Genomic DNA, 18,789 nt, shown 5'->3' with positions numbered 1-18,789 from the left:
GGTACAAAGCTTTAAGCTCTAATTTGTCACAGCCCTCTGACAAATTGCCAGGAAGGCCTTGGTCCAGGCCACACAACACATGGGAAGTCAGCCAATGGCGTTGGATGCCCTTGAATCAGGTTCTTTCCCTACTAAGTTGGCTCCCAAGGTCTGGAAGATTCCTGAGATGGAGTACATGAGCAGGTTCCTCAAAACCTGCTGTGTCAGTCTTTGGGGAGAGGACTGGGGGAGAACTCAGAGAGTCTGGGTGCTCAGACCCTCAATCTGTCATATTGTCTTTTCTATCTGGAATTCCAAGTCCCCCTCTTTGCATGGCTTACCTCTGCTGCATAACAAACCATCCAAGAGTTAGCTCCTGAACCTGAAGGCCAGCTGAGCCTCCATCTACAAGCTCTGCAGTCAGCTGGCAGGTCAGCTGGGCCACTGATCTAGATGGCCTCACTCACAGTTTTGTGACTGGCTAGAACCATGGTATTGGTGGCACCTGAGTCGAGTGTCTCCAATCCTTCAGCAGACTAGCCTGGATTCGCTTACACGGCAGACACAGAGTGCTGAGCTGGTGCCACCTCACAGTTCTCTCTCCTCTGAATCTTCTTTTAACCATACCCACTGCTCTTTCTACCCTGACGACCAGGCTAGCCTTCTCTTTAGCTTAATGAACTCTTTTTTCTTTGAACCCCTCCCATGAGTATTGCCCATATATACCCTTCCCTGGGTTACCTGACTTACAATAAAAATATAGGACACCCTGTTCAGATCACTAGAATATTATGTACACAACAAGAAAAAAATTTTAGTATAAGTGTATCCCAAACATTGCCTGGGATATACTTATACCAAATGATTGTTTGTTGGAATTCAAGTTTATCTGGGTATCCTGTAGTTTATCTGGCAACTCTCCCCTCCCACAACCCCGGAGCCAAGCTCAAGAGAGAAGAGAGTGCACAGACCTGCTCCTAGGGTGCATGTAGGACCCTCTGTAACCAGCAGGGGGCAGGACTAGCCTTTGACAATGTGGTAGTAGGCGTGGGATCCAGATCTTTCTCACTGCTTCTTTCCATATAAACAGTGGATGATAAAAAGTAAGCTGACGGTCACCATGATTTGAGGGATCCCCATTAATTTGAGAAAGATTTCCCTCTCAAACACGGAGCTGATGGAGGCATCAGCAGGGATGTGTATGAGTCAGTGTTGCCTCGTTCATGATGCTCTGTTTGGTACCGAAGCCGATGGGCTTCTCAGCCCAGGGCATCCTGGTATTATTTAAATGTTTAGAAGCCTGAACATTTTTATAATATTTCAAGCTGGTGGCCCACAAGCAGAGTTCAGGACTTGGATTGGGAACTTTGTCCATGTGTGCAGACCCTGTGGGTTAAAATGTCAGTCAAAGGATGTGGTCTCATCTTTGGGTCTCTGGCCACATGGGAGAAGGCTGGGCTGTCACACCTACTTTCTAACAACTTTGTATAAGTCCAGTAGTAAGGTGGTCCAGGGCAAAGCCCTTCAATAAGTCTTGATCACCCCTTCTTCTAACTTGGGGGAAGGGTTTTCTTTCATTCATGGACAGCCAGGGCAGGACAGTGCCCCCATCACATGTGCAGCATGAGGCATTGGGGCAAACATTTGTCCTACAATGTAAGTCCTATGAGCTGGGCTTACTGTTTGCCTTGTTCGCTGCTCTATTCCCCGTGTCTAACTAAAAGTATCCAGCACACAGCACATGTTCACTAAGGCTCTGGGGAAGCAGTGGATACATGTGTCCTGATAGCCCTGCATATAGCCAAGCAATGGCTGTCCACACGTTTTAATATAAGTACTTGTCCAAAGTCTATCTCCCTTGCAAGTCTGTGAGCCCCATGGCATGGGACCCATGTTCATCGGGTTCTGTACCTCACTCAGAATCTTCCAGGATGCCTGACCTAATATAAAATGTTCGATTCAGGAACCTCTTCCTTTAACATCTCTGACTTGCATGCCTCCAGGAAAATCAACCACTTCCTTCCACAGGAGCCAGTTCCACGGTTGGAGAGAGTTTTGGCAGATCTTCAAGTGTTTGAAGGTAGCTATTATTCAATGTCTAGTTCAAAGCAACAGAAAAATATGGCATGTGTTAGGTTGCCCGGGCAAGGGGTAGGCTTTCTGGGACTCCTTCCTTTCTAATAAGAGAAGTTGTGTCCACAGAACCCATAGTTAGGGAGTGTAGGATGGGGAGATGCCGAGGGCCACAGTGGTCTGGCCGGGACAGGAGACGTGTAAGCTGGTGGTCTGGTAGAGGAGGGAGATGGGCCAGGACAGGGCATATGGCCAGATGGACCCCAGTGTAGCATCTTCCCGGCTGGCCTCACCCTGGCCTCACCATACTGGGGCTTATCTACGCTCAGCTCTCAGATGATTGCCCCAGCTACACTTTGTCCACATCCACATCTGCTCGCTGGCATACAGCTCCTCCCCACCATCTACAGAACAAAGTCCACACTGCTTCTCTGGCATCCAAAGCCTGCAACCTTTTACTCCAAAATACCTCTCCGGTATTACCTTCCACTGTGATCCTACGTGAATTTTCTATTACTGCAAAACTGGGTTTTTCTCTCTCTTTATTTTTTATCAGAACATACCTTTTCCTGTCTTTCTCCAGTGGTCCTTGCCCATAGAGGGTCTCCACTCTCCCCCAGACTGTCTTACCTTCTAACCTTTTATTTATGGTCTACCTGGTTTTCAGGATCCAACTCAAGTCTGACCTTCTTAGGGCGTGGATAGGAGTATTTCTTCCAGTGGCACTTTTTGCAAAGACTTCTTCTTAGCTGTGAACCACCCACAGCCACCCGCTAGGTCTTGGTACCAACTTCACTATGGGGATGGGTATTGCCACACGCGTAGCACATACATGCTGCTAAGTTGACATCCTTTGTGTTCCCCCATTGGATTCAGAGAGGTGCCTCCTAGAGACTGGAAGGATGAGTGTGGTAGTGGAGCCTCAGAATGCTAAGGATGCCCCATCGCAGCTGGTTATGGCCCCCACTTCATCCCACAGACCACGTTTGTGCCCACCTGGCCACGCTGACCCTTCCACTTTCTTTCACCTTGGGGTTGCCCTTGGGTATTTGACCTCCCATGCTGCATTGGCTCGTTATTGCATTGGCCACCCTCACCCTCCCTTCTTTTCATAGAGCGTGATTTGGAGCCCTTGCCCTGGCCCCAGTCTCCTCTGAAGGTGATCTAGTCCCTTACATCTGGACCATGACATCTCAGGATGGCCTCACTTTGCTGTAGAGCCGAGGTCACCACCGTGAAGGGAGAAAGCTGCTCATTCTTCCTGATGCCCTTTGTGCCTTTTCCTGGGTGCTCAGGAAAGACCTGCTGTGGTGGGAGCAGTTGTTGGCATCTCCTACGGTGGGGGGTAGGTAGGGTGAGCATGGCATGAGCTGTTTTCATTTTTAACCATCTAATCACAGTCAATCAATGACATCATAGAACAGAGGGCTCAAGGCTGCTCTGCGCCCTGACCTTCCCTTGTAAACACTGCGTCTCAATGTTCACAAAACCCAAGGTTGACTTTATTAGGATCATTGTGCACTGAATAACTGGTCCTCACAGCAGCCCGCGGTGCAGGCTGGTGCAGGCTTCTGCTGGCCTTCCTGATTGTTCCGGGGGCAGACAAACCACCACCTGGCTTCCCACTATGGTCACCCTGCAGCTGGGTTGACGACTTTCCCCAGGAAGAGCAAGCTCCGAGTGGTCACTTCCCAAAAGAGCACCAGGAAAGGCCTGTTGAAACGTGCTTGTGGGGCCCAAGTTGTGTTCAGAGCCTGGGGTTGTGAGAGCAGGCCCGAGGCAGCCGCTGCCCGGGTTCCCCACACATTCATGTCCACGGCCGCCTTGTGTGACACCTGGAGGGGGAGAAGGGGACAGGGACAGCGTCAGCTCAGGGTGCTTTCCAGGGACAGATCCCGCCTGGTGTGGTTCTAGGGAGACAGAGGCTGAGTCAGGCCCCATGGGCCGTGCCTTCCAAGGAGGCAACTTCAGCCTTCATTTTTTTCTGCTTCTCTCTTCTTCCACATCCCTGGGGGTGGCCTCGAGGGTGCTGTTGGCTCGATGGTGGAAGACAAATGGGCCTGAGCAGGGCCGAGCACGAACCGGGCCGCGAACTGCCAACAGCGGGTTTGGGAGCATCTGGGCGCAGAAGACACAGGCTGAGCGCCACTTCCTGCTCCAAGCTGTGTGCACTTTCTCTAAGCCTTAGTGGCCTCATCTCCATAATGACTTGCTCAGCCTAAATCAATGTTTTCTCATGAGCTCAGAAAACCAGGTTGTCTGATGTGCCAAACACTCTATCTGCTTCTGTGAGAAGGTTCTTTTTTAAAAAAACAAAAAAAAACTAAAACTCATTTTCACACAACTTCTTAGGAAGAAAGAATTCTGAGGCATTAAAAAAAGGTGAAAAATTTTGGCCTTGGCAATCCCTTTCACTTTTAAAAGTTCTATGAAAAGACACACCTAGTGTTTAAGGTCACTTTGGAATTAATCCTTTAAAAAGCCAAGTTATTTCTTTTTCTTCTTGTTCACCCTTTCCACCATGGGTGTGCACACACACGCACACACACATGCATGTACACACTTACTTGCATACACACACATGCACATACTCCCTATTGCCTTGATTTACATTCCTGATCTCAGCTGGTCTTTCCCAAGTAAAAGAATTCTTCCCGCATGAAATTCGTAGCAAAGGGCGCCTGGGTGTCGTTAAGCATTTGAGTTTAGCTCAGGTCATAATCTCAACTGTTTGTGAGTTCGAGTCCCACATCAGGTGAGCATAAGCCCAGCTTGGGGTGAGCTCGAGCCCGGCTTTGGGTGAACATGAGCCCTGCTTTGTGTGAGCCCTGCTTCTCTCTCTTCCTCTCTCTCTCTCTCTCTCTGTGCCCTTCCTGGGATTTTCTCCTTCTCCGTCCCTCCCTCACTTGCAACCTCTCTCTCAGAAAAAAAAATTGTAGCAAAGACTCAAATGACAATTAATGACTCTCTCCTAAAACATAAAAGATGGAGCAGGGAAGGAAAATTGCATGGTTATTCCCTGTGATTAACTCTCCCTTTCTGGTAGAGAGTCGTGGATCCCCACCCTTGCCTCGTGACTAGCAATGGCCTCCCTCAGGAAGAGAACGGAGACCCACCCCACTGATGACCCTCTTGATTATGGGACTCGCTTTAGCCAGCAGCACATGAGTGGCCTTGACATAGGCCACAGTGAAGAGAAATGTGGAGAGTGATCACACAGTTTCTCTTGCTTCTTTCCTGTTGCCATGGGAATGGCATGTCCCAAATAGGGACTTCTCCTTTCACCTGTGTCCTGGAAGGGAGAAGCAGTGTCAGGTAGGTCTGTAGCCCAGTGGTAGTGAGACACCTCTGACATGTACCACAGACAGGAAATAAGCCGCTATCATAAGGCACTGAGATTTGGGGCTTGCTTGTCTCTGCAGCAAGGTTGACGGATACATTGTTTTGCTCAAGCCCCGCTACTCTTTCTAACTATAACAAAGACAGATGGAGTTTTGCTGCCTGTCCTTGGGGAAGTAGGAGGAATGAAGGCAAAGCTTTTCCCACACCTGGGAAAATTCCGGCTCTGTGGATGACCCGAGTGTGGGTCGATTCTCTTTTCGGGGGAAGCTCCCTTTCCACCACTCCTCTCTATCCTTCAGAGCAGGGACACCTAAAAAGAAGCCTTACAAACTGTGATCAAGACCCAGAATAGGAAACAGAAAGGGAAACTTGACTTTCAAATGCACACTTCAAAGGAGAAAAGACCTTCCCCTCCGTCCACGCTCACCACCTTACCCGGGAGATGGTTTTGTTGAGCTGCTCAGTGATTCCTGATAAATCAGCTTCTAGGTTGAAGATGTTGGTGAGACCAATGTGGGGAAGTATTTCTTCAAGGTGGTATGTTCCAGAAATGGAAAACCTTGGCAGGTGTAAATCCAACAGGCTGGACAGAGAATCAGAGAGGTTGTGCCATCTCGTTAAATGTGCTGCTTGCGCCCTGTCTGTTGGCAACCCCCAGCTTCGAGAGGGAGAAGTGTTTCCCAGAGTGAGGGGGAGCCAGTCCTACTGCAATATTCCCTTCTGTGCCAGAACATTCCACCACCCAGAACCCCCTTCTTTTCAGGCCTTACAGACCTCTCGTGACCTCATCAGCCCTCCTGTGTTTGGACCTGACAAGACTCCTCGCATGGCCACATGTCTTCATCTTGGGCATATTTGTGGAGAACTTTCTACATCAGGCAAGGGATTTTACAAGGCTTAACTCATCAAATCCAAACAATAGCCATGTAAGGTAAGTATTGTCAACACTCTCCTGCCTCCATATTCAATTAATCAGCAGGTTCTGCTGGCCCCTCTTCAGGACTGAGTCCTGAATCCATCTGCCTGTAACCCTCTAGTACAAGCCACTGATCTGATGACAGAAGGTATATGTAGAATGTGGGCCAATCTCTGTCCAGTGACTGGCCTTTGCCATCAGATCAGCACACCACCTGCAGGAAATTCACATGTCTCTTTTGACACTGAGCAAATCTGTCCTTTCCTCCTTGGGATTCTTCTTCTTGACTGTTGCTTAGGAGTTGCCAGGGTAGGGCACCTGCAAGCTGGGCTGGGTAATATCCAGCCTGGAAACCTTTGTTTCTAATGAATTCAGACCCTAAATCTGCTGAGCGAACCCTTGCCAGTTAACTTCTGGGATAATAGGAGTGTCCAGATGCCTAATGGAAGTACGAGGCAGGTGGAAGTTCAGGGTTGAACAGTGAAGAGGAGGGAAAAGATGTGGAGAACAGAAAACAAGGCTATCTTGGCCCACTTGTCAAATTGTCCACAGGCAGCCCCGAGGGCGGGCCCGTGGAGGGGTCTGAGTATAACAGTCAGTGCAGAGACTGTCAGTGCAGAGCCTGATGCGGGGTTCAAACCTATGAACCGTGAGATCATGACCTGAGCTGAAGTCAGATGCTTAACCAACTGAGCCACCCAGGTGCCCCTAGATAATATTTGTTCAAGCCATTCCATTCTGAGGTAGTTTATTATGCTGCAAGAGGTAATTGGAGCTCAAGGTCACATTTCATCCCACAGCTCCCATAAAGCAAGAAAAACCCCAGGAAGGAGTGAGCCAGAAAATGGGCATACCAGAAAAGGTTGAAACTATTGTAGGAAAACCATGAACTGAAAAGTGAGTGAGATAGAAAGGGGGAGGGCTGAGCTCCCATAAAATGAATACTTTGATTTTTATAGTGCTCTTCTCCATGTTTAATTTCCTGAAGAAAAGTTTTTATTAAAATAGGGGCACTTTTTTCAGAAAAACCGTATCAGAAAGACTGTTAGTCATCAATAATTGAGCCATGTTAGCCAAACATTGGGCAGGGATCCTCTCTAACAGCAAGGCAGAGATAAAGTAAGGGGGCTTAACTTTATCTCTCCTCTATACTTCCAGGAATGGTAAATTAAGGATTTATCTGTCTAGGACTTTAATTTCTTCTTTGGGACCAGGTTGATAAAAGACCAAGAGAGTCCTGATTTGATTGAATATGGAGTGTTTTGTTGATAGGATGGCACATTTTGGCTTTGTTATATTTCTTTTAAATATTTTAAATGTTGTTTTAAATTTATTTTTGAGAGCAAGCGAGCAGGGGAGGGACAGAGAGAGAGGGAGATACAGAATCCGAAGCAGGCTCCAGGCTCTGAGCTGTCAGCACAGAGCCCAGCACAGGGTTCGAACCCATGAACTGTGAGAGCAGTACCTGAGTTGAAGTCGGATGCTTAATCCACTGAGCCACCCAGGTTCCCTGGCTTTGTTATATTTCCAGATTCCTGGTCAACACCTCAGAGGTGAAGCATTCCACATTCCCCCGAAGTGTGGAGGCCAACTCAGGTTTATTATTCTGACAAAATCACACTACTTCTAACTTATACAGATGCTTTGTCCCTCACTCTTCTTTATTAACCATGATGCCACCCAGGAAGTGTGCTAGCAAATTGTGCACTTGAATAAAACCCACACTGTTCATTTAGATTCTTGCAACTGTATCACATATAGTAGTATTGCTTTTACTACAGTTTGGTCAAATGAATTTTTAAATAGACTAAAAAAAAAATAGAAGCTCTTTGAAGAAATATACAGTGTTCTGTGGGAGCCATAATTATTCTTAATAATTGCCCTTCATCTGATTTTTTTGCCTGCCCTTCACTACATTCTAGTGGTACATTATTCTGGACAAAGGGAGGAACGGGGAAGATGGTTGGCCAGGAAAGCACTTGGGAAGGGATGAGAATGCTGCGTACCCTCTGAGCACTTATCTTGACCAGTCTCAGTGCTTTGTATGTATTAACTTGATCAGTCCTCCAAGCAACCCAATGGGGCAGTTATTATGACATCATTTTACATTTGAGGAAATTGGAGACCCAAAAGGCCAGAAAATTGACCCAAACCCACATAGTTAAAAGGTAGACTAATGAGCCAAACCTAAGGGTTGGGCTTTTGCAGTTGACATTGATTGAGGTTGGCCTGGATTCTTGAACCAGGTCTGCTGGGGTCTGTGTGCTCTGACACTTACCTGGGCTGAAGCCACCGATCCCATTTTCTCAGGGTCTCCGGCTGTAGCGCTGCCTCTAGCTGCTCCATTTTCCCCGGGTCAGGGAGGATCAGTAAGGCCAGGGCGTTCCCACTGTACTCTATCTGGAGGACAGTGCAGGCCAGTTCCTGGTCATAGAGGAATCTGTGCATCTCCTTTTGGTGCATCATGGGGATGCGGAGGGAGGTCCACTCATCCACAAAGAAGTTCTCTTGCTTCTGGGTCTGGTCGCGATCGAAAGGATGCTTCCACTTAGCTTAGGATACAAAATCCATAAAGCTATGAGAACATACAAGAGAGTAACTGTGGGCGGACATGCACTGAGCCACACTGGTTTGGTGACTTCTTCTTGGGTGTGTATAAATATGAGGCAGAAAAGTGGCATCGATACAGAATTTAGGGTAGGCTCTGCCATCAGGTTGAGTTTCCAGAATTTCAGCTCTTATGGTCTATCATTTTCCATTTCAGAGCAACTTAATTTTCAAGAAGCTAAAAGGTTCCTCCTTCTATTAACCACCTTCCATGTACAAGGCATTATCTCTTTACATCTTCATGAACATTAATATTGAACAAGTATTATGATCTCCATGTCAGCAACGAGAAATTGACTCCCTGTGAATTTATGGAAACATACCCAATTTGCAGAACTGTTAGGTGGTAAAGCAAAATAAATGAGCTGTAGAGCAGGGACTGGGGCTTGACTGGCTCCACAGCTCATGTTTTTTGCAAACACTAACTTGACACTTCTCTGCCATGCTGCCTCTAAACAACAACCTTCTACAGAGAAAGTCAAGAGCTCCCCACCACCTCTGAATTTCCTAATATTCAAGTCGAAAAAGGAGAAATATTTCAGTTAATAGACTATTAAGTATAATGCAAAAAAGCTCATTAAGACACAGTTAGAAATGTGGAATCTGTCAGTCATAGCCTTGTCCACATGTGTAGTATCTTCTCTCTACTTACAGTCTCCCCGCACAACAGCATCCATACTTGGCCTCCTGAAAGCACTGCCTTGGTGATGGGAAGCTGGCTCATCCTTTTCCTCTTGCCCACATCTCAGTGGCCAAGTATTGCTGATTCCACCTTCAAGGCTGCAACTTTATCCAAAGCCGCCATCTTGCTTACTTTGGACCATTTCAAGAGCCTCCTGACTGGGCTCTGCTCTCTCTCCCTTCCTTGCCTCCAAATCATTTTCCAAATTGTAGCCAGACTGATCTTTTTAAAGCAGATGTACTCATGTCACTCCACTGCTTCAAACTTCTTGCTAATTCTGGTGTCCTACGGGTAAATCCTAGGATTCTCAACACAGCTCCTGTTTATCTTTTTATTGCAACTCTTGACACTGTCCCCAGGCATTACACTATGTTCTAGTCCAACTAAGTTTATTTCAGTTCCTTTAAAGGGCAATAGTTTTTCTTTTCCTTGGACCTCTGCACACACTGGTCTTTCAACCTGAACCCTCTTCTCCCCACCTCTCCTATAGCTTCTTTGCCTGAGTAAATCTTACTCATTCTTCATGTCTCAGCTTAGATGCCGTCTCTTCCAGGAAGCCTTCCCTCACTCCCCAAGTCTGGAAAGCTGTATCTTTTGACAGTGCCATGGCACCCATACTGACTCAAGCAGAACATTACTTTCGCATTGAGTTGCAATTGCCTTTTTACTTATTTATAGCTCTCATGGGATGATGAGCTACATAGGAGTAGGAAAACTCTATGTCTTTCATAGATTTTCTTAAGACTCTAGCAAGGTCCCTGAAATGTAGTCAGTACTTGATGTATATTTTTATTATTTATTTATTTTTAAAAATTTACATCCAAGTTCATTAGTATCTAGTGCAATAATGATTTCAAGAGTAGATTCCAGTGATTTATCCCCTACATGTAACACCCAGTGCTCATCCCAACTAGATTCTTCCTTAATGCCCCTTACTCATTTAGCTCATCCCCTTACCCACAACCCCTCCAGAAACTCTCAGTTTGTTCTCTGTATTTAAACATAAGAGTCTCTTATATGTTGTCCCACTACCTGGTTTTATATTATTTTTGCTTTCCTTCCTCATGTTCATCTGTTTTATATCTTAATTCCAGATATGAGTGAAGTCATATGATATTTGTCTTTCTCTGGCCGACTAATTTCGATATATATTTTTAAACAAATTAATGAATACCATTCCTAGAGGCCTCAAAATGAGACCTAAGTTTAATTTGAAATCATGCATTCAGCAAACATTTGACACATTCTTGACCTCTCTTCCTCTCTGACTAGGCAACTGAGTGGTTTGGTGGCAGTGGCCTTGCAGCAGGTCCTTGTGAAGACCTTGACGGGCAAGACCATCACCATCGAGGTCTAGCCCAGTGATACCACCGAGAATGTCAAAGCCAAAACTCAAGACAACTCATGTAATTTTTGCAGGGAAACAGCTGGAGGATGGCTGCCCTCTCTCAGGCTACAATATCTGGGAAAAGTCACTCTGTGCTTGGTGTTATCACCTACAAGGTCGCATCACCGAGCCTTCCCTCCACCAGCTGGCCCAGAAATGCAACCACGGCAAGATCATCTGACACAAGGGCTGGTCTCACATGCGTCCCCGTGCTGTCCCCTGCCCCAAGAACTGCTCCTCAAGAAGAAACTCAAATAAGTCCCCTCTACCAGCTCTTCCTTGCCTGCTGTTCAGCCCCCTGCCCAAGCCCCAAGGCCCTGGGGCCTCAGTAAAGTTTCCTTTTCATCAACTGGGGGAAAAAAATGAAAAAAAAATATAGTTCACCCTGGAGAATCAAAAATGATTAAGACTTAGGTCCTTGAGACATCTGATCAGTATCATTGACTAAATTAAGACAGAAAAACCCATTTTTCCCCTTGAGTAAACACTTAGGAAAGCTGGCTAATATAATGGAAAAATAAATAAATAAATAAATAGCTGCATTCCAAAAAACAAGACTCAAAGCTTCCAGATACAAAGCAGGAATGTGCATCTCTGATTTGGAACTGAGGCCATTTGGCTCATGGGTTATCAGAATCAGATAGAACCCTTCAGAGTGGTGTTTAATGTCTTCTCAGGGGAAATAAATAAAACTCAGGACCATATTTGGGACTGATCTCTTCTGCAAATAGTCAAAAGCTATGAAAGGCAATCCCTTCCCCATTTGGAAAGACTGGATTGAAAACCTCTGTCCAGCTGTCCAGGGGTGAGGTAGGATAGGTCACCACATTTCCAGGCCAGGGGGCAGGGGGAGGAGTCACCCGCTCTGGGTTCTTTGTAGTTATTACTCATTCAGTGCAGGGACTCCCCAACCTAGAAATTAAAATAGAGCCAGTGAAACCAAAAGACTACATCAGAGGCAAATGTGAACCTATTTCCCGGAGACCTTGCCAAACAGGCCATAAGAAACTCACAGAAAGATAATTTCCACTGAAGATGAGCTCAGAGCTGAAAATCTCAATCCTCTCCTTAAAGAGAAGCAGTTGGGGTAATGAACCCATGAATTCACAGTTCCAGATCTCCAGATCACAGAAAAATCTGAAAGGCATGTTTTTAAGTGTGTTAAAAAAAAATGGAAGGAGTGAAATTCATCACATGGGCCACTAGGACAAAACAATAGTTGGATTTGAAGAAATAGGACATCAAAGCAAAAACTATGGTCAGTGGGACTGAAAACTCAGTGGATGGGTGAAATAATAGGAAGCATGGCTTTTGAGATCATCAGGAAAAGGGAAATCGGGCTGAAGAAATCAGGTAAGTGGCAGCATGGAGAGACAGATGTTTTCCATGGGGGCGGAAGATATAAAAGATGAGCTTGAGCTATCTTTCCAGAAAGTAACGAAGTGCTCCGACAAGGAAAAAAATCAAACCAGCAATGATGGGGACACATCGAAGGACACAAGAATCAGCTGAAAGATCTCCCGATGATCAGTGTCAGAAAATTTTAAGCAACAGAACTAAGTGGTAGTGGATTCCAACCCAGAATATGAAATGAATATCCTTGACTCGATAATGATGTAAGTAAACGATTGAATAAATAGATGTGAGGGAAGAGAAAAATCTCCCAGGCGAAGAATTCCACATAATTTAGGTAGGCCCTCCTTGCTCAAGAAGGAACCTGACTCCCCACTCCCTAAGTGTGGGGTATGCATGGTGACTTCCTCCAAAGAGCACAGTCTGGCAATAAGGAAAAGGGAAACTTTACAGCAGAGAAATATGACAGGCGTGACCTTAGCCAGATGGTCAAAGTCAACATCAACAGCGGTAAGTCACGCTGAGAGTTACGTATCTTTGATGGGATGTGATAAGAATGGCCCTTCACCTGACTGGCCCTCCTGTCCACGTCCAATTACCCCAGGTTTAATCATGATAAAAACAAGCAAATCCCAACTGAGACACACGCTACCAGGTACCTAGCCAGGACTGCTCAAAATTGGCAAGGTTGCTGAAAGCAAGGGAGATCTGAGAAACTGTCACAGCCCAGAGGAGCCCACAGTGACATGGCGACCCAGTGTCACCCAAGCTGGAACAGACAAAAACATTAGGTAAAAACAAACAACCTCTGAATGGACCTGTGTTCAAAAAAATGGAGGAACTCTACTAGTATCATAATAGAGATATATGTTACCAAGTCAGAAAATAACACGAGTAAAAGGAATGAGCCCTATAGGGTAGAAGTGTTCACGCAGCAGTCACAATAAGCTAATATGCTGTTCATACAAATTAAATGTGGTGAGGACACTAAAACATAAGCACAAGGTAATATGTACAGTACAATACGATTCTGGTAAAATTTAGAATACATACACTGCATGAGATAGGATTATGGATTCATACTCCCTATGCTCAGGATGGTGAGCACGCTCCCCCGCCCCCAGGACAGTGGTTGCCTCTGGGAGGGGATGGAAGGAGGGAAATGGGACCAGGGAAGGGTTAAAAAGGAATTGAACTCTACCTTCAACATTGCATTTAAAAAAATAAAAAAAATCTGAAGCAAATGGTAAAATGTAAACATCTGTTCATTCTTGGTGACGGAGTGTATGGTGGTTTTAATATTCTGTATACTTTTATATGCTCAGGAGGGCTTGGGTGGCTCAGATGGCTGAGCGCCTGACTTTGGCTCAGGTCATGATCTCATACTCCATGAGGTCGAGCCCTTTGTGTTGGGCTCTGTGCTGACACGTCAGAGCCTGGAGCCTGCTTCAGATTCTGCGTTTCCCTCTCTCTGCCCCTCTCCCGCTCATGCTCTGTCTCTCGCTCTCTCTCAAAAATAAATAAACATTAACAATTTATTTTTCTCTGCTCAAAATAGTGATATAAAAAATAAAATTTTTCTAAAAAAGGAATTACTCCTAAGAGAGTACGATAGAGTATATAACAAAAAATAAATAAAAATTGAACAGAAGGATAATGGCAAGAGAAAACAAATGTTGATAGATCAAGTAGACACCTATGATTATTTAAACAAATGGAGGGGACTAGCCAGAGAGCGGTTGTAAGACTTCAAGGCAGGTGCCTTTCAGGGGCAAGGCTGGGGGAGGTGGTGGTGGAAGGAATTCGGCCCGAGCTAGCCCTCACCTTTGAAGAAGATGTAATTCAGGACAACCATGAGCGTGTCTTGTGTGAACTCCTGGAGGCAGTCTGCCACCTGCCCGTACGTCTGCTTTCTCACGTACTCATTAATCTGCCTCCTGGTCGTGGCGGAATCTGTGAAGTTGGCAGAAAAGGCGAAAGCTCCGTACAGCTCCCGGATAGTGTCCAAAAAGTGCTGCCGAGGCTTTAGTTGCTTGTCCAGGAACAAGGAGTTGCCTACTTTGAGTTCCAGTTTGGAGCTGGGCAGGTCAAGAGTGTGGACGAGGCTCTGGAAACCCCGGTGGATGTCCGCTTCTGAGGTCTCCGTGAGGTTGAAGCCAAGGCCCTCCAGGATCTGAGTCGGGGTGTCAGCTTGGGCCCCAAGGGAGAGCAGGGCCAGGGTGGTAGAGATGCTCACGGGGGAGAAGAAGATGTTTCCCGAGGTTTCTGTGGCCAGCTGCTTGTACAAGCGCAAGGCAAAGTTGGTGATGGTGGGTGTGATTTTGTGGTAGGCAGAGAGCTGGTCACTGGGGGCTGGAGGCACCCCCAGACTCTTATCTCCATGGGCAGGAAACGGCTGACAAGTGACAAAGGGCAGGATTGCTGATCCCAGCAGCCACAGCCAAGCTGGACCCATGCTCTGAAAGCAAGACATTGAACATGCCATTCTACTTCATACGGAACTTCAGGGCTCCCCCTTGCTCACACGATGAGCCTCACATCCAAACTGTCCCCCGCACAGGTGTCATGGGGGGCCCTGCAGAGGATGAGGTGGGGGGGCAAGCAAGGCTCTGACACTTTCCCCCAAAGCTGCATTCTGAGAAGCATCCCTAAATCTGCCTGACTATTGATACATCTATAAGGTTTTGTTGAGAAAAGGACTCTGGACTATAAAAACAAACTTCCCTGATTTATTCTCTCTTTCTCTCTCCCTCTAACCCTGCCTCCCTGGCCCTCTTCTTCCTCCCCCTCCTCCCTCCCTCCCTCCCTCCCTTCCTCCCTTCCTCCCTTCCTCCTTCCCTTCCTTCTTTCCTTCTTCTTTTTTCTTTCTTCTTTCAAGCATTTCTTTGAGTCACTCATTAACTTCCAAGGATTGGGGTGACTACAGAGCAGGTATTCAGGACCCTATGACAGTGCCGGACCCTGGGCCTTACTGACACCTAGGTGTGGCCATCAACTTCCACTCTTGCTTGTTGGAAGGGAGAGGATAATGAGCAGCTCCTGGGTCAGGTCCTCAAAGAAAAAGGAGTGTTCTCTAGTCTTTTGGGTTTTCATTAGCTGGAGTATTGATGTATGTGGTGATGAGTCATGGGGGCCCCATGGAAGAAGGCCGCCCACAAGGGGAGGCGAAGCCACACGATGGGTGGAGCCCAGGGAGGACAGATCAACTCTGTCTCCATCAGACTTGCTGTCTGATGCAGTGGCTGTCACATGCAGCGGCTGTATCTTAATTGATGCAGAGGTTTAGGGAAGATGTCTATTGACTTGTGTTGAATTGTGTACCCTCAAATTCATAGCTTGAAGCTCTACTCCCCAGTATCTCAAAATGTGATCTTGTGTGTAAATGGCGTGGTTGAGGTGTAATTAGTTAAGATGAAGTCATTAGATGGGCCCTGATCTAATATGATTGGTGTCCTTCTACAAGGGAACATTTGGGCGCAGACTCGAACACAGGGAGAATGCCCTTTGAAGACAAAGGCAGAGATTGGGGTGAAGCCCCTAGAGCCAAGGCTGCCAGAGGTCGCCAGCAAACCCCCAGCAGCTCAGGGAGGAGCCTGGAGTGGGTTCTCCCTCCCAGCCTCAGAAGGAAGCGGACACCCTGCCAACACCTTGATCTTGGACTTCCAGCCACCATGACTGTGGGACCATACATGTCTGTCACTGAAACCACCCAGTGTGAGGTGCTTTGTGGAGGCAGCACTAGGAAATGAATACCATCTCTCTTGTACTTCAGGTTATAGAATGTTCCAGAAAGGCCTTCAAGCTGCTTCCAGGGAGTTAAAGTGGTGCCAGAGCAGGGGATTCCTTCTCCTTCCTCAGGGCATGGAACGGAGCTCCAGCTCGAGGTGAAACTGCAGTGTAGACATGGCTGACCTCTGCTCACTCTGACCCCTGTCTAGTGCTCCTTTTCCCTTTCAGGATCTCCACACATACACCGCACATGTTCACAGTGCACCACTGTCACATGGTCACTCGGACACCCCACCCCCACCCCCTGAGCTGTCAGCACAGAGACCTACGAGGGGCTCAAACTCAGGAACTGTGAGGTCATGATCTGAGCCGAAGTTGGACCCTTAACCAACTGAGCCACCCAGATGCCCCATGTTTGTATCTCAATTGGCACATTTTGCTCGAATCAATGTTTTCTGGATCTCTTACAGATGCCATGGTGGTGTGGGAGAGATCGTATTTTTAGATGGTTAATAACACTTGGAGCCCTAAACACCCAGAGGACTGTTGGTGGGAGGGACCAGTACAGCCTGATTATCAGTTATGTTGAAACAGTTTGCTGGGCAAAGTACTGTGGGCAATTTCCCAAGGCCGTGACCTCCCTCCCTCCCCCAAAGCTCTGGTGGGCTCCCCTAATGTCAAGTTCCAACCACATTGGGAAGTAGAACAATTAAAAAATCTGTCTGCTCCTGGAGAAAATCAGGAATACAGCTGTAGTGGGGCGTCTGGGTGGCTCAGTTAGCAAGCATCCGACTTCAGCTCGGGTCGTGATCCCTCGACTCGTGAGTTTGAGCCCTGTGTTGGGGTCTGTGCTGTTGGCTTCACTTCGGATCCTCTGTCCCCCTCTCTCTTCCCCTCTCCCACTAGCACTCCTTTTCTTTCTCTCTCAAAAATAAACATTAAAAAAAGAAAAGAAATAGAGCCATAATGAAACTTGTTCTGGTTTATTCTTTTTATCCATTGAATTCACCATTTTCTACCCTTCTGCACCCCGAGGATCCCCAGACTTGCAGAAGGTTCTATTTCCCAAAGAGGATGGAAAGTCAGAGGGCTTGGGTTTCAATGAAGGCTCTGCAGTACCTGACTGTGGGATCTGTGTGAAGGAGAACTCTCTGACCCACAGTGTCTGCATTTGCAAAATGCAAAGGATAATACCCACCTTCCCAGGGTGGGGTCACTTAAGGATTTCAAGGCAAACGACGTATCAAGCATCTGACATGTAGAAAGCATGCAGTGTTAATTTACACTGCTTTCTATAGAAGCCAGGTATAATTATACCTCATCTACTTCTTTATTTCTCTTCCAGAAAGATCCCAGAGGAAAACTAAGAACTCCACTAATTAATGATCGTATTCCCATGTATTGTTTTTTTGTGTGTGTGGGGATATTAGATCCGTTGTATCACAGCCTCCTCCCAATCAGAGGTGTTCTCGAATGCAGGGGGATGGTATTTTGGGTCAGCTCAGAGACTGGAGAAGGGGATGCTACTGGGGTGGGAGAGAGATAGCTCTCGAAATGTCAGAACAGTCACATGCAGTGAAGACTGGCCTGCCCAAATGCCAGTGGCATGAGAGATACTTCTCACGCGTCACTAAATTGAATCCGCATGAGAACGTTAAGACATAGGCATTGGTACATCCTTGTGCCTATGGGGAAACTGGACCCAGGCTCAAGATAAGCACCTGTTAAGTGGCTGGAGGGTGATTCGGATTCCAGACACGGGCTCTGAAACTCAAACCTTTTGCTACAACCGAGTCTTTCGTAAATTTGCTACAGCAACGTTGTCATTTTGCTTTGGGCTGTATTACTCTGTTTTCTTGTCTCTCCCAGGAATACCAGGAGTTCCTCTCTCAAAATTTTTGATGACCAAGCTTTCCATAAAAGGTCAGAACTCCTACTTAAAGTTTAGAAGCAGCACATCATTGTACTTTTCTTTTATGGGGCTCATTTCTCCTATCCCTGCTGCCAAAGCCAGAGGAGGGGGAGGGAGGGGTGCGACAGGGGCAGGGAGGGAGAGAGAGAGAGGAGCAGAGTCACCCCTGCCTCCGTTTCAGGCATAAGCCAGGTACTCACAGCCAAGCTCCCTGGGCTGGGGCCCCGGGTCTTCAGCACTGCATGGCTTCCTACCCGCAGGAAACGGTGTTTGAAAATCACAGCGGGCTGGTCAANTTAGAAGGATCTGGCCTGCCTGTCAGTCCTACAAACAGAGTGAATTATGATTCTGGACCCAACTCCCTTTGAGGCTGTTTTAATACCGGTGAGGATGGCAAGGCTCACGATGTGGTTGCTGCTGACCCACCACTGACATTTTGTGTGTTCCCGACAGTGTGCTTTATGGCTCATCCTAAGGATGAGAATGTGAGATGCTAACTACTCCCGTGTGATCGTCCCTTCACAATGTGGGTAAACCAGACCATCATGCTGCACACTTGAACACATACAGTGATGTACCTAGGCTATTCTTCAATAAAATTGGACAGGAAAACAAAGGGAGAAAGACACAATCATCCCTACCCTTCAGATGGGATACTGATATTCTGGGAGGTTAAATTCCTTAGCTCGTGAAGTGGGTGGTGAGACTCCAATATTTTACTGATTCTTACCATTCCAATACTTTACTGATACTTAAATTCTTTTTTAGAAAGAGAGCATGCCTGGGGGGAGGGGCAGAGAAAAAGGGAG

General features: G+C 46.8%; 1 protein-coding gene across 1 annotated transcript; it reads right to left on the bottom strand.

The window, feature by feature from the left end:
- Positions 1–3,532: 3,532 nt before the first annotated feature.
- LOC144245543 (serpin A11-like) lies at positions 3,533–18,269 on the bottom strand. The gene is made up of 5 exons (XM_077780942.1): positions 18,181–18,269; positions 14,164–14,797; positions 8,589–8,862; positions 5,830–5,977; positions 3,533–3,887 (listed from the first exon to the last, which is right to left on the bottom strand). Exons 2-5 carry the CDS (start codon positions 14,792–14,794, stop codon positions 3,684–3,686), a joined length of 1,257 nt encoding a protein of 418 aa, XP_077637068.1. The 5' UTR covers positions 14,795–14,797; positions 18,181–18,269; the 3' UTR covers positions 3,533–3,683.
- Positions 18,270–18,789: the final 520 nt, after the last annotated feature.

The sequence above is a fragment of the Crocuta crocuta genome, unplaced genomic scaffold (assembly GCF_008692635.1).
Source record: "Crocuta crocuta isolate KB4526 unplaced genomic scaffold, BGI_CrCroc_1.0 scaffold299, whole genome shotgun sequence".
Classification (NCBI taxonomy): Eukaryota; Metazoa; Chordata; class Mammalia; order Carnivora; family Hyaenidae; genus Crocuta; species Crocuta crocuta.
This window is presented reverse-complemented; position numbering and strand designations above follow the sequence as displayed.